Source organism: Camellia sinensis, chromosome 1 (assembly GCF_055761805.1).
Source record: "Camellia sinensis isolate YWXY chromosome 1, ASM5576180v1, whole genome shotgun sequence".
Classification (NCBI taxonomy): Eukaryota; Viridiplantae; Streptophyta; class Magnoliopsida; order Ericales; family Theaceae; genus Camellia; species Camellia sinensis.
This window is the reverse complement of record NC_138961.1, coordinates 132,452,286-132,466,520: the sequence shown is the minus strand read 5'-3', so window position 1 is coordinate 132,466,520 and position 14,235 is coordinate 132,452,286. Positions and strand designations below refer to the sequence as shown.

At 29.2% G+C, this 14,235-nt stretch overlaps 1 protein-coding gene across 6 annotated transcripts in view; it reads right to left on the bottom strand.

Moving 5' to 3' along the window:
• The window catches only part of LOC114287195 (uncharacterized), a 36,855-nt gene extending 35,567 nt beyond the window's left edge, over positions 1–1,288 (bottom strand). For 2 of the 6 annotated variants that reach the window (XM_082884523.1, XM_082884527.1), the window contains exons 1-2: positions 1,131–1,285; positions 170–307 (exon numbers count right to left, since the gene is read on the bottom strand). In XM_082884523.1, the coding sequence (XP_082740649.1) occupies positions 170–248 (79 nt within the window). In that variant the 5' untranslated portion in view covers positions 249–307; positions 1,131–1,285. Of the gene's footprint in view, positions 1–169; positions 308–1,130 lie in introns of all 6 variants that reach the window. The other 4 variants (XM_082884520.1, XM_082884524.1, XR_003637832.2 and 1 more) reach the window with 3 other exon arrangements.
• Between the last annotated feature and the right edge of the window lie 12,947 nt (positions 1,289–14,235).

The following is a 14,235-nucleotide window of genomic DNA, read 5'->3' as shown; positions in this document are numbered from 1 at the left end:
TGACAAAATGGGATTGCCAGCTTCTTCAAAAGCCAAGAATTTATCATCAGTCATAAGCTGCTTTTTGGAACACCAAACCAAACAAATATTTCATACACAGCAGCAGCAAACAAACTAACAAAAATATTGACACTGTAAACGTAGGAAAGCCATTGAAACAGTTACATACCAATATTTTGGTGATCCTGGTTTGTGTTGAGCAAGTGTCCGTCATCACATACTATGATTTTTACTACAACAAAACACATCAGCCGATGAGTACATCATCATCTAACGGCGCATATCGCTTATTCCTAAGCCTCCAAGTCTGCAGCAAAAGAGTAGTCTGAAGAAGGGCTTATTTATAGTTCACATTTCATTTTTGTTTTTTGTTTTTGGTGCAATCTTTCTTTCTACTTGTCAGGTTTCCACACAAACCAACTGAAAAAGACTTTTGAAGAAGGAAGAATTGCACACCTTTTTCTTTTTTTTTTGTTGGAGGCCACAGATTTCTTGATCACTCTACTATGTACATGATTTTATGAGGAAATATCATTATATACCTAAACTTTTACGCGTTTTTTAATTTGACCTCAAACTTCGATTAATATTAATTTTATACCCAAACTTTCTAAATTTTGATCAATTTGGCCCCTGCTGTCACATTCCGTCTACAATTGGACGAAATATGCTGACGTTTCATCAAAATTCATTTGAAATTTCATTTTACCCCCACACTATACTTTAAAAATCAATTTGTCCTCCAAACTATACCTTAAAAATCAATATGCCCCCCACATTAGCACATTCCGTCCAGTTATAAACGGAATGTGACGGCAGGGACCAAATTGATTAAAATTTCGAAAGTTTGGGTATAAAATTGATATTAATCGAAGTTTGGAGATTATATTGAAAAATACATGAAAATTTGGAGGGCAAAATGATATTTTCTCTGATTTTATGGAGGAAATATTTATATCAAGCAAGAAAGGCAGTCATATATGATCTATAAAATGAAAGATAATTTAATATTTCAAAATTTAGAAAAATCAAAACAATGAAATGCCTAGAAATCATTCTAAAGAGAACCACCATCGTGTAGCAAAACCATGACAAAAACTAAAGCATGAGAGAGAGAGAGAGAGAGAGACCTTGACTGATAAGTGCTTTGGGGAACATCAATCCGTGGTGGTGGTGGTGGTGGTGGTGGTGGTGGTGGTGGTGGTAGCGAAGGAAAGTGAGAGAAACTTTGCTTGGTTAGAGAGAAAAGGAGAGAAAACATGATAATTAATAACACTCTCATCTCAATAATATACAAGATGGGCCATTGCGCCAATATACCAGAGGAATATGCTATAATGTGCTTTACGCAAACATAGGATACGTACTTTAGCCAAACAAGATGATTAATTCTTAATAAATAAAATAAATAAATGAAAAATAAAAAAATAAAATCCAAGGCAAACTTCATTTGCTCCACCGTGATTTATATTATGGTTTAATCTATGTATAATTTGTCTCTTGCCATTTAAAAATAAAATAAAAGGTTAATTACTTAAAAGTTCTATTCACCGATACTATAATTTTTTGAATTCACAAGTCCTATTTTGAGATATCATGACATTTTTGCCCTTCTGTCCTTTGGTTTGATTCGACTATCTAATAAAATTGATAATATTATCAGTTTTTTTCAATTTTAAAACTGAGAACATTATCAGTTTTGTACAGAAATGTTCCAAATAGTTGTTTTACTAACTGAGGAAAAAAAAAAAAACGAGTATCAGATTAAACGATTAGCTCTTTAGTTTTATTTGACTATCTAGTAAAACTGAGAATATTATCAATTTTTTTTCAATTTTAAAATTAAAAACATTAGCAGTTTTGCACAACAATATTCCAGATAGTTATTTCGCTAACTGAGGAAAACATAACAGAGTATTAGATTAAATAGGTGATTTCATTCGCATGAACTCTAAATCTGAAAACAATAATACCAAAATCAACGTTGAAATTGAAATCGAAATCGAAATAAAAAACAAGAGTTTTGAAACTGAAAAGATTCCCTAAATAATTAGGATTTAAGATATTTAAATCTAAAAAGTCTTGAATCATTGAGCCGATCTATAATATTGTCGATCACAGTTTTGCAAACCTCAGGGTATCAGGAAGCAAAGTGACCATAGCTCATCGAAGACCACTTGTTACGAGAGCTCTTATTTTCACTATTTCACTTCTTCAAATCTTAGAATGTTCCAACTGAATCGATGTTTGTTGATAATAGATGATCTTCTAGCTTTGTTGCTTTGGGATTTGTGAACAAAAAAGTAGAAAAATTTGAAATTTGTGGACATAGAGAGAGAGAAAGAGAGAGAGATGAACGACTTCGAATCTTAAAATGTTTCCACCTGATATTGATGTTTGATGATACTAGATGATCTTCTAGCTTTATTGCACTGGAATTTGTGAAAGAAAAAGTAGAAAAATATGATATTTGTAGAGAGAGAGAGAGGGTTTTTTGTGTTTTTGAATTTGTAAGGATAGATTGATCATATAAAATTAACAGAGGACTTATGGGTTTAAACTTTTGTGGTAGGATCTAAGCTACCATTATTTGCCAAAATAGGACCTGATTGTAAATTTCCCTTTCTTATGATTTGGGGATTAAAATAAGAAAATATTATTTTGCTCCTCAAACTATCACTCGAAAATTAATTCAACACTTATACCTTCAATTATATTAGTTTTACACTTAAACTATTCAATTTTGGATCAATTTCACCCATGCCTTCAGCTATCGTCTATAATTAGATAGAACCCGCTGACGTGTCATCAAATTTCATTTAAAACATCATTTTGTCCTTCCAAACTATCCCTAAAAAATCAATTAGATCCCTAATAATATAGAAAAAAATAAATTTAAATATTTAATAATAATTTTTCATCTAAAAAAGTGGGAAAAATAAATTTTAAATTAAAAAATTGAGTATTAGACATGTTGAGTATTCTTTAGAAGTAATTGCTAACTTTTGCATCAAATTGTAATTCAATCGATGATATTAGGGGTGCTTGTAGATCGGATTGGATCGGGTGACCTTTCTTCCGCAATCTATTAGAACTCAAGTGGATTGAAAAAAAATCAATCTGTATCCATCCGTTTTGTTAGCGAATGTGCATCGGTTTGCCGATTTGGATTTTACTATTTTATGCTCTCTTCTCTTTTTTTTATTTGATCTATTCTAAAGTAATTTTTTACTATTTTGAGCCTTAGTTGAGTTCAAAATTTTTATTCATAATTTTTTATAATTAAAATAAAGCCAAACTTTAAGTAGCTAATATTATTAATAAAATATATTATTTTTAACATACAAAGCATAAAAATATAATATCATTTTCTTAAGGGAGGTTGGCGGATCGAGTTGTGTCGGGTAGCCTCTCATGTATCTGTTTGAACATAGGCGGAATTAAAAACTATTCATCCACATCCGTCCGCTCATACTATCAAAATCGCTCAAATGCAGGTGAATTGGGTTGGGTTAGGTTGGTTTTGGCAGATTGATTGAGTCCATGAGCACCCGTAGATGATACAATCAAGTAGGTACTAATCTCGATTTTGTAAGCAGATCTCGACATATTTATTTCCATCTTTCAATATAATTTTTCAATTGTCAAAAAAATATGATACTCTCATAATAAGTGTAGTCTAAATTTTTACCCACTCAATTTTGAAATTACTATTAGTCGATCAATTCTATTAAAATTAATTTGGGAAACAAGCTAGCTACAATTGAGAGTGCGTTGTCACGCCCCAAGAATTTCTATGACATATGAAGCAGCGTTTGAGGTTTATGGCAAGCGCTAGAAGGTTCCAAAAGGTTGTGGAGAAGCCTATCGTGTACTACACTAATATAGAGAATTCTAGTATATAGTAGGAGAGATAGTTGTCCTAGATATTTTATGGAATGTTCTAGAGGAGAGTTTGTAGCTTTGGATCAAAATGATCCTAGCTATCCATTGAAGATGTGGATGACTATATAAAGGGAGATGCCTCTGTTGTAAAGATCATTCAAGAGGAGACCCAAGAGAGCTCTAGAGTGAGAATTAGAGTGCCAAGAGTGAGAACTTGTGAGGTTGAGGCCTCATTTGGCAAGTGGTGATTTTAACCAAAAAACTACTAAAAAAATCAAAAAACTAACAATTTATACTAAAAAGTCAAAGATTTCATTTTCTCTCTACTTTTTGCACATCTTTTCGTAAAAAACCAAAAAATGATTCCAAACATTTTAATTTTTTTACATCATATTTTAGCTAAAAAACTAAAAAGTTACTAAAAAAGTCTGTTCTCAAATAAGGCCTGAGAGCCTTATAAAGCTTTGTGCATTACTATACTTGTATAGTGAATACAAACTTCCATTTCTACTTTTTGTTCTAGTTAGTGTGGTCGAGTAGAGAAGGATATGAGTCAATGAATTTTCGGCTCAATTAGTTTATCTACGATAACTCAAGATACTTTAAGACTTAAAGAGACAATTTTAAATGAGAATTTTTTTATATTTTTTTAATTAACTTTTTGTAAAGTATATTATTTAAAATTTATTGTTTTTATTTTTGAGATAAAAATTTATTAATTAAATATTTAATTTTAATTTCTTTATATTTAGGGGTCTAATTGATTTTTGAGATATAATTTAGGGGGTAAAAATGAAGTTTAGTGAATTGATTTTTTGAGATATAATCTTAGTTGCATTTTCAACCAAAAAAAAAAAAATTTGCAAATCCAAAGCGCTTGAAAATGCCACTAAGTACAATTACCACAACATTTTCAAGGGCTAGTATTATTTTTAGCGGCATTCAAATGCATGAAAATTCTTCAATATGTATTCAAAAAAATGTGTCTAACACCAACAAAAGTTCATTATGTAGGAATATGGGGGGAACTATTTACTGTGCGGATTGTAATCCGGGAGAAACATTCAATCCGGTGTTCGTTTTTTTTTAGTCCGCCGGATATAGAGTCCGGCCAAACTCCTTATCCCCCATATGGGGGATTATACTATCTCGGGGGAGGGGTGTAGGACAATTTTGGAGGGATTATTTACTGTTGGGATTAAGTGACAAAATGATCATTTTGACCCTCTACTATTTAATTATGTATTATATTTAGTAAAATTCAATAAAATTTAAATGTCTCAATTTAAAAATAAAATAATTTTATTTAAATTTTTATTGATGTTTTATTTATTTAATTTTTTAAAAATAATTTTTTATAGATATTTTATTAATGTTTTATTTTAAAATTTTGTTTATATTTTATTTAATTTCATTATTTAAATTTTAATAGACGTTTTATTTAATTTCATTGTTTAATTATTATTATTTTTAAAAACAAATTTATTTAGAATTTTAATTAAAAAAATAACATATATTTTTATTGATATTTTATTTATTTAATTTTTAAAAAAATAAATCTATTTAATTGTGTAAAAAATAAAATAAAATAAATTTTTATTTAATCTATCTAAAAATAATTAAAATATTAAAGATATGTTTAATATTTGCTATTACTTAGTAAACAATTGAAAAATGGTAAAATAGTCTTTTGCTCATTTATCCTACCAGTCCGTCTAACTAAATATTGGATTCACTAAAAATAGTCCTTTCCAGACATCTAATCTCATGAGAAAATAAACACAGGATACATATCAATCCAACCAAATAGTTCGGGAGATTCACAATTCTAAAATTCAAGTCCGACGGATTCTAATCCTACTTATTTAGTCCATCCAATCAAACACATCAAGTCACGTTTGTTATCCCGCATGAATGATGGGATTGGAGTCATAGTGAGGTGGGATCTCTTAAAGCATGTTTGGTTTGAGGAGTTTGTGGCCAGATTATTTGTCTAGTCTGACTGTCAATCCCACCACACAGTCGGATTAGCTAAGCTGTAGAGGGTGTGGGATTCAGATTTTAGTCCTGGAATTGTTGGTGCTATTATTGTTTTGCCCTTCCTCTTCAAGACTATGCCAAACCATTTCCAGCAAGAAATGGCAAAAAATAAAAAATAAATAGTTTGGGGGCATTTATGTAAGGGGCAAGACACATCCACGTGGGTTGTCTCCCTATTTTCATTTTTTTATTATATATATTATAATTATTTTAACATTTGTTAGTTTGGGGGTATTTATGTAATTTTATATATTAATCACATACCATAATATTACTTACAAATAACTATATTTTTACTTAATCTTTTCACTAACAATTCTCACATTAACAATCTGTTCACTAATAATCATTTCACTCACAATCTTATCCAATCTAATTCGTCAAACAAACTTATTGTAATTTGCAAACACATTGATATACAAATTTATTGATAGTTTTGCCTTAGCGTCAACTCTGCCAGCACATCTAGCTATCATAAAAAGACAATACCAAAACAAAAGCACAGCATAGCGGTATGTCTATTTTATACTACTATTCATTTGTTCTACATTAGTGCTCTACTACTTACGTTGAGAATTAAGATCCTTTCCTTACTGTCTCTCCTTACCTTCTTATTTGTAATAGTAGAGATGAATTCTAAGATGATCTAATGGGTCCAAATCTAGTTTGTTTAATATCTTTATTTTTTAAAATAATCAGATCTGGACTATTAGATTAACTTAGAATGCATCTCTACCGTTGTAAGTAGAAAAATAAAGAGAGAATCTAAACTCTTACATTGAAGCCGAATAGCACGGTCAGGTATAATTGGTCCCTCAAGTGGGGCCCACAAAATTGGGAGCCAATCATATCCATCTACTTTTGTTAGCTTCAGTTTAGTGGTCTTTTTAAACATCATTTTTGTTTTAATTATTTGACCAAAAGACTGAAGATCGAATGCCTAGTAACAATTAAAAAAAGATGAATATTGTTTGTTGAAACGAAAGCTCCTTTCAAACAAACCTATTCCTAATGTTACACCTCTTTGGTATAGCCAACAAAAATAACAAAAACAAACACTGGTGATTTTGCAAAAAGGTAGTTTTACAAACCTTGATGTTCAAACATCTCATCCACGAAGTAAATAGATCTTCAATGATATAACGACCACTATAACATTAAACTGGGACAATTCTCAACTGTTTGCCCCAATTGTCTTGCCCTACAAAACTTCCATTTGAGCCTTAGATCACGTCTATTATTAACAGGACCGTACTTGTAAAAAAAATTAACAAGGATTGTGAAACAAACCTTCATAAATTCATTCGTTACAACAATTCTGTTGGAGCTGTTTGACAGGGCCGGCCCTGAGGTGAGGCCACTAAGGCGGTTGCCTCGGGCCCCCAATTTTGAACAAAATTTAGGGCCCCTAATTAGGGGAGTGTTTCATAATGTGTTATTTCATAATTACTTTAATATTAGTTCAATTCATTTATTTTCATGCTGTTATATGGTGTTATTTTGATTCGTGTCCGATTGATATTTAATGTGAAAACTTTTACTTTTAGTTAAAAATAACTTAGCAAGTGTATGAAGAGATTAAAATTTTTCCCATAGGTTGAATTTTATAAAATTTATTTCTACTAAATGAAATTATTCATAGAATGTTTGATTTTAATTCAATTGCATTTTTCTAATTAAAAAAATTGTACCTTATTACTATATATTTTTTATTAGATTGACTCTAAAATAGGTAACAAAAAAATACATATCTTGAATGAAAAAAAGATATTAGCCTTAATTATTATTTTATATACTTTTTTATTCAGTTAGATGGAGTTAAATAAAAGAGTAAAAAAATGTCATCGCATCCCTTAGTGAACATTAAAATATATAACTAATAATTCATATTATTAAGTCGTGTCATATTTAGATTCATGTTGAAAAATAGTCAACCCTAACTTACTAATTTTATATATTGCTTGAGTTGTGTTGAAAATTCTCATCCTTACCTCCAATTAATTTTAGTTCTTATAGCATTGGTAAGCTAAAAATAAAGATTCGATTCAACTAATTGAAGTTCAACTATTTTATATATATATATATATATTGGTTATGTAAATTTTGTTAAATTGTAATGCAATAGAAATAAATTTTTATCATTTTTATTTTATCTAAACAAATTTTTTTTAAGGTAATGATACATGAAGGGCCCAATTTAAAAAATTCAACTTAGGCCCCTAATAACTCAGGGCCGGCCCTGCAATTTGATTGACTATTCTCTCAACCCAATAGCTTTTCCATAGAAGATACAAAAATTACAAAGTCATCAATAACCAAGTGGATAACACATTTAGGCCATATTTGTTTGGGCGGATATGTGATTGAGATTGGACTAATAGTCTAATAAAATTATTAATCCGACGCTGAATTAAAAAATTGAAGTATGAACTAATAATCCATTTGGATATGATATCCCACATATAATGAACTATTCAATCCCATAGAGAGGAGTATGATATAAATTAGGAGATTAAGGTAAAATCTGGACTAACTCATCAAATGACCAAATTAACCATGACTATATATATATATTTGAATAATAGATTTCATTTTTTACCTCATTTAAATATTTTAAAAAATTAAGAAAATTTTTAAATATTTAAAAAAAAAAACAATTTCAAAATGCAACTAAGAACATAATATTGACATATTCTTTGCTAGAGATGATCTGAGAACAATAATATTATTATTTGTAACAATTATGAATGGTAGTAATCATTAATTACCACCATAGACTTTTAATTCAACATGTCTACAATTGGTATTTTGTATGCATCTTATCATAAATATATTTGCTCCGTTTTTTATATTTTTTGATATCATTGTTTTTCTAAATAGCTATATTTCATAGTTGAATGATTTTGACATTTTTTTGTTCAAAAAAAAAAAAAGAGTTAAATTTTGTTTAAATGAATGTCTTTTTAAATTTGGACAATGAATGGTTGGATGATTAAAATAGCCGTGCATATTTTTTAATAGTTGCTTGTGTATATAAATTTTATAGTTAAAAAAAAAAAGAATTAAATTTTGTTCAAATGAATATTTTTTTGAATTTGGGCAATAAATGATTAAAATAGCAGTGCATATTTTTCAATGATTGCCTGTGGATATATAAATTTTATAGTTGAATGATTTTTTATTTTTTCTATTAAAAAAAGGGTAAGTTAAAATTTGTTCAAATGAATCGAAATCGATGTGGAGCAACAATAGGGAAATTTGTTTTTTAAAAACTATAACACATGCTAGTACAAAATTTTACAATAATTATAATAGGAGTAATATGGTCAATATATTAGATGTCCCATGTCCTCTCCTGTCATGTCATATCCATTCCAATCTCCTTAAACAAACATCGAATTAGATAATATTTTGTTAATCCCTCCTTATAATCCTAACTCAATCCAAACATATGATAAGATACCCAATTTAAGAGATTCATAATTCTAGAACTATTAATCATAGGAATACTAATCTAACCTAATTTAATCTGTCCAAACAAACCTAACCTAAGGTATAACTCAAGGACATCCCAATTTATGACCAAAAACAATAAAATATAAAGGACAGGGAACAATTACATGGAACGACGGTTAAGATAAGGGAGCAGCATGTGTCCAGTCCGAGATCAGATTGGATGGTACTATTAGACCCGTGGAGGCCTACCACATGTCTTGTTTTGATAATCCAAATTGTTCAATGTGCAGAAATCGTCGAGTACTATATGCCTGTAAAAAATCACGTTGATCGGATATTAATAGCTATGTGATCAAAATAGTTTTTTGTCAATTATTAATTTGTTCACCGTTCATTTTTTTTTATATAAAACTGATTTGATCACATAGCTATCGATATCCGATCAATGTAATTTTTTACAAGCATATAGTACTCGACGAGTTCTACACATTCAACGGTTTGGATTATCAAAATGGGACCCGTGGTGGCCCCCATAGGCCCAACAGTTCCGTCTAATCCGATCTCGAATTGGACACAAGCTGAACCCTAAGATAATAACCAAGAAATATCATTTTTTCCTCCTAAGCTATCACTCGAAAATTAATTCAACCCTTATATTTTTAATTACATTAATTTTTCACTTAAATTATTTAATTTTTTTATTAATTTCACCCATGTCGTCAGTTGTCGTCTATAATTTGATGACACTTGCTGATTTAGTACCAAATTTCATTTAAAATATCATTTTTCCCCCTAAACTATCCCTAAAAAATCAATTAGACCCCTAATATAGAACTTTTTTTTAAATATTTAATAATAATTTTTCATCTAAAAAAGTGATAAAAATAAATTTTAATTAAAAAAAGGGTAAATTATGCAAATGGCCCCTATAGTTTACACGATGTGTCAATTTAGTCCATGTTGTTTCAATTTACTCGATTTTGCCCCTTAATTTAACAGATTGTGTTATTTTAGTTCAATAAATAACGGTTGTTAAGTTTGATGGACGGAAAGTCTGCACAATATGTCAATTTGGTCCCTCTAGTTTACACAATGTGTCAATTTAGTCCCTGTTATTTTAATTTGCTTGACTTTGACTCATTGTGTAAACTAAAGGGACCAAATTGACACATACTTTGACTTCCCGTCCACCAAACTTAACAACCGTTATTTATTTGACTAAAATAACACAATCCGATAAATTAAGAGGCAAAATCAAGCAAATTGAAATAGTATGGAGCAAATTGACACATCATATAAATTACAGAGACTATTTGTATAATTTACCCTTAAAAAAATTGAGTATTTGTCATGTTGAGTATTCGTTAGAGAGTAATTGCTAACTTTTGCGTTGTCATTCAATCGATGATATTAGGGATGCTCACAGATCGGATTGGGTCGAGTGGTCTCCCATCCTCTATCCGTTCAAACTTAGGTGGATTGACAAAAAATTATTTTGTATTTGTCCGCTTTGTTAGCAGATGCAGATTAAACGGGCTGTGTGGGTTGGTGGGTGAATACAAATCGATTTAACGATTTGAATTTTACTATTTTATGCTTTTTTTTAAACCATTTTAAAGTAATTTTTTACTATTTTGGGCCTTATATGAATCCAAAATTTTTATTCATCATTTTTTATAATTAAAATAAAGGCTAAACTTTCATATTTTATAAGTAACTAATATTATTACTAAATAAAATATCATTTCTTAAACATACAAAGCAAAAAAATACAAAAAAACTCAATTTTCAAAAAATCAATCAAAGCCTCTGTTTGAGAAGTGGGTTGACTTTTTGGCTTTTTAGCCTGGGCTAAAAAGCTTAGTTTAGGAAGGGCTTTTTGGTTTTTTTGCTTTTTTGACTTTTTTTGTAAGAGAATAGTGTAATGATTATGGGTTTGATGTGATGTTGTGGCTAAAATAGCTCATTTTGTCTTTTGTTGCTAAAATAGCCAAAAAAAACTCTTGCCAAACGGAGCAAACCAAACAAGGTGAATATCATTTTCTTAAGGGGAGTTGGCGGATGAAATTGGGTCGGGTGGTCTCTCATCCTCCATCCGTCCAAACATAAGCAAATTTAAAAAACCTCTATCCAGATTTGTCCGCCCATACTATGGAAACCGCTTAAAAGCGGGTGAATTGTGTCGGGTTGGTTATCAGGTCCATAAACACCCCTCGACGATATGACCAAGTATGCACTAATCTCAATTTTGTAGGTAGATCTCAACATATTAAGTTTCATCGTTCAATCTAATTTTTCAAATGTCAAAAAAAGATGTTACTCTCATAACAAATGTAATCTAAAATTTTACTCACTCAATTTTGAAATTATTATTAGTCAATTAATTCTATTGAAATAAATTTGAGGAGTAAGTTAGCAACAATTGTGCGTGCGCACACACACAAAGTAGCCAAGGGATTTTTAGCTCAATTAGTTTATCTAGGATCAACTTGAGATAATTTGAGACTTACAATTTTAAATGAGAATTTTTATATTTTTTAATTATTTTTTTGCAAAGTATATTATTTAATTTTTTTTTAATTTTTGAGATAAAAAATTATTAATTAAATCTTTAAAATTAATTGTATTTTATATTTGGGGTCTAATTGATTTTTGAGGTATAGTTTGGACGGTAAAATAAAGTTTCAAATTAAATTTAGTGTTATGTCAACAAATTCTGTCTGATTTCAAATAACAACCGATGACGGGGGTCTAAGAAATCCAAAATTGAATAGTTTAGGAATAAAATTGATATAATTAAAAAATATAAGGGTTAAATAAATTTTGAGTGATAGTTTAAAGGACAAAATGATATTTTAAAAGTGAGTGTAAGTTCTTTTTATAATTTTTATTTAATTGTTTTTTTAATTTTTGGCTATGTTCTTTTTATAATTTAATTAATGTATTGTTTTGTATTATAATTTAAATTATCTAATTTTACTTATTCAGTATATCTAATATTTATATAATTTTATTGGCAACACTGAGAAACTAAATTTTAATACCAATTTAAACACACAATGAAATAAAATATTTTTTAAAACTAAAATAATATTTTAAGATTTTTATGTAATAAAATCATCATTAGGTAGGATATTTTACTAATTTACAAAACTTATGGGCACATATTTTATTTTTGTAATCTTTTTAAGGACTAAATAGGTTTAAATTAAAAATTTTAAGAATTGATAGATTCAATCAATAATTTAAGAATTAAATAAATTTTGATTTATATACATTAGGAACTGAATAACTTCAATCGATAATTTATATATTAAGTAAATAATTTGACAATAATTTAAGAGTAAAAAGTGTAATAAACCCTTCTAGTAAAATTGTAAATTTTGTGTCCGGCGACCATGAAATCTTATTGAGTGGATTACACTCGTAAGCTTTTAACTATTTAACAAAGGCATTTAAGAGAGGAAAATAAAAATTAAGAATTAAAATTAAAATTCAACGGAAAGAAATAACAATGGAAGGATAAATTCAAAACAAATTTTAAATATTAATTAAATTTGTATAGTTCACTTAATGCAATTCTTTTATGAAAAAAAAAATTAAATTAAATTATTGTTTGTAGTGTGATTGTGATGTTATTGTTTGTAGTCCAACAAAAAAACTATAATTGAAGGAAAAATAAGACACTCCATTTTATATAGGGGTGTAACTCGGGTGGGTTGGAAGGTTGTCCAAACCCAGCCTAAGTTGTGCTGAGACTTGCCCAAGCTCGAATTATAACTCGAGATCGTATGTCCAAGCCCGACCCGAGTTAAACCTGAATTGCCTGAATTGTAAATGAATTTCAGTTTTTTTTTTTTGCAGCTATATTATTAAATTATTAAAATTTGACTCTATTTACTTTTTTTTTATTTATAGAAAATCATTTATACAATCAAAATAAATAATTTATATAATGTAAGAGAAATGTCGCTATAGTAGTCCTTACAATTTATGAGTGTAAATAAAAAAAATATTTTATGTTATTTGTATATATAATATATATTCAATATGATTTAATAATCTAAATTACTTTAATATCATGTAATGGCTAATAATTTATATGTATATTTAATATTTTTATACATCTATATATGTATAATTCGGACTTCGGATTGCTCGAGTTGTTTGACGTCTTTGCCCAGGCCAGCCCAAATTTGATTCGGACTTCTGAATTTTTACCCAAGCCCGTACCGAATTTGAATATATTTTGTCTAAGTCCTAAAAAAATTCAGACTGGGCTCAGGTTGCTCGGGTTGAGCCCTCCCAAATTGCATCCCTAATTTTATACCACTAGATTTTTATTGTGAGTAAATTGTTGTAAATGAGAATATATTTGAAAAAACCCTCTTTTACTTTTCAACACCAAATCCTAGGTTTAACGCAAGACCTCCAAATCACTAAACACTTTTCAAAGAGCAAATAACTAAACTAAGAATCATACGAGAGGTTGAAGAAATCCCAATCTTAAGAGTAGAAGAGAAAGAGAGCAAGAGTGAAACTTTAACAGAGACAAAAACGAGATCCTATTCGATTAGAATGAAGCTTTCAATAAGCTCTACATTTTTCTCCAAGGAGCAATGGTAGAGAAATCAATGGATGATGAAGTGTTTGACTTTTAAGTAAGGACTAGAGAGAGGAAGTGAAGAAATTAAGGTTTGGAAGATTTTAAAGAGAGAGAAAAAAATGAAAAAGTGATTGAAAAATCCATTTTCCTGAACTGATATACGCGCAGACCGCTCAAGTGACGAAAACACCGCTAGAGCATCAGAGACAATAAGTGACATCGCTCGAGTGATCAAAACACCGCTCGAG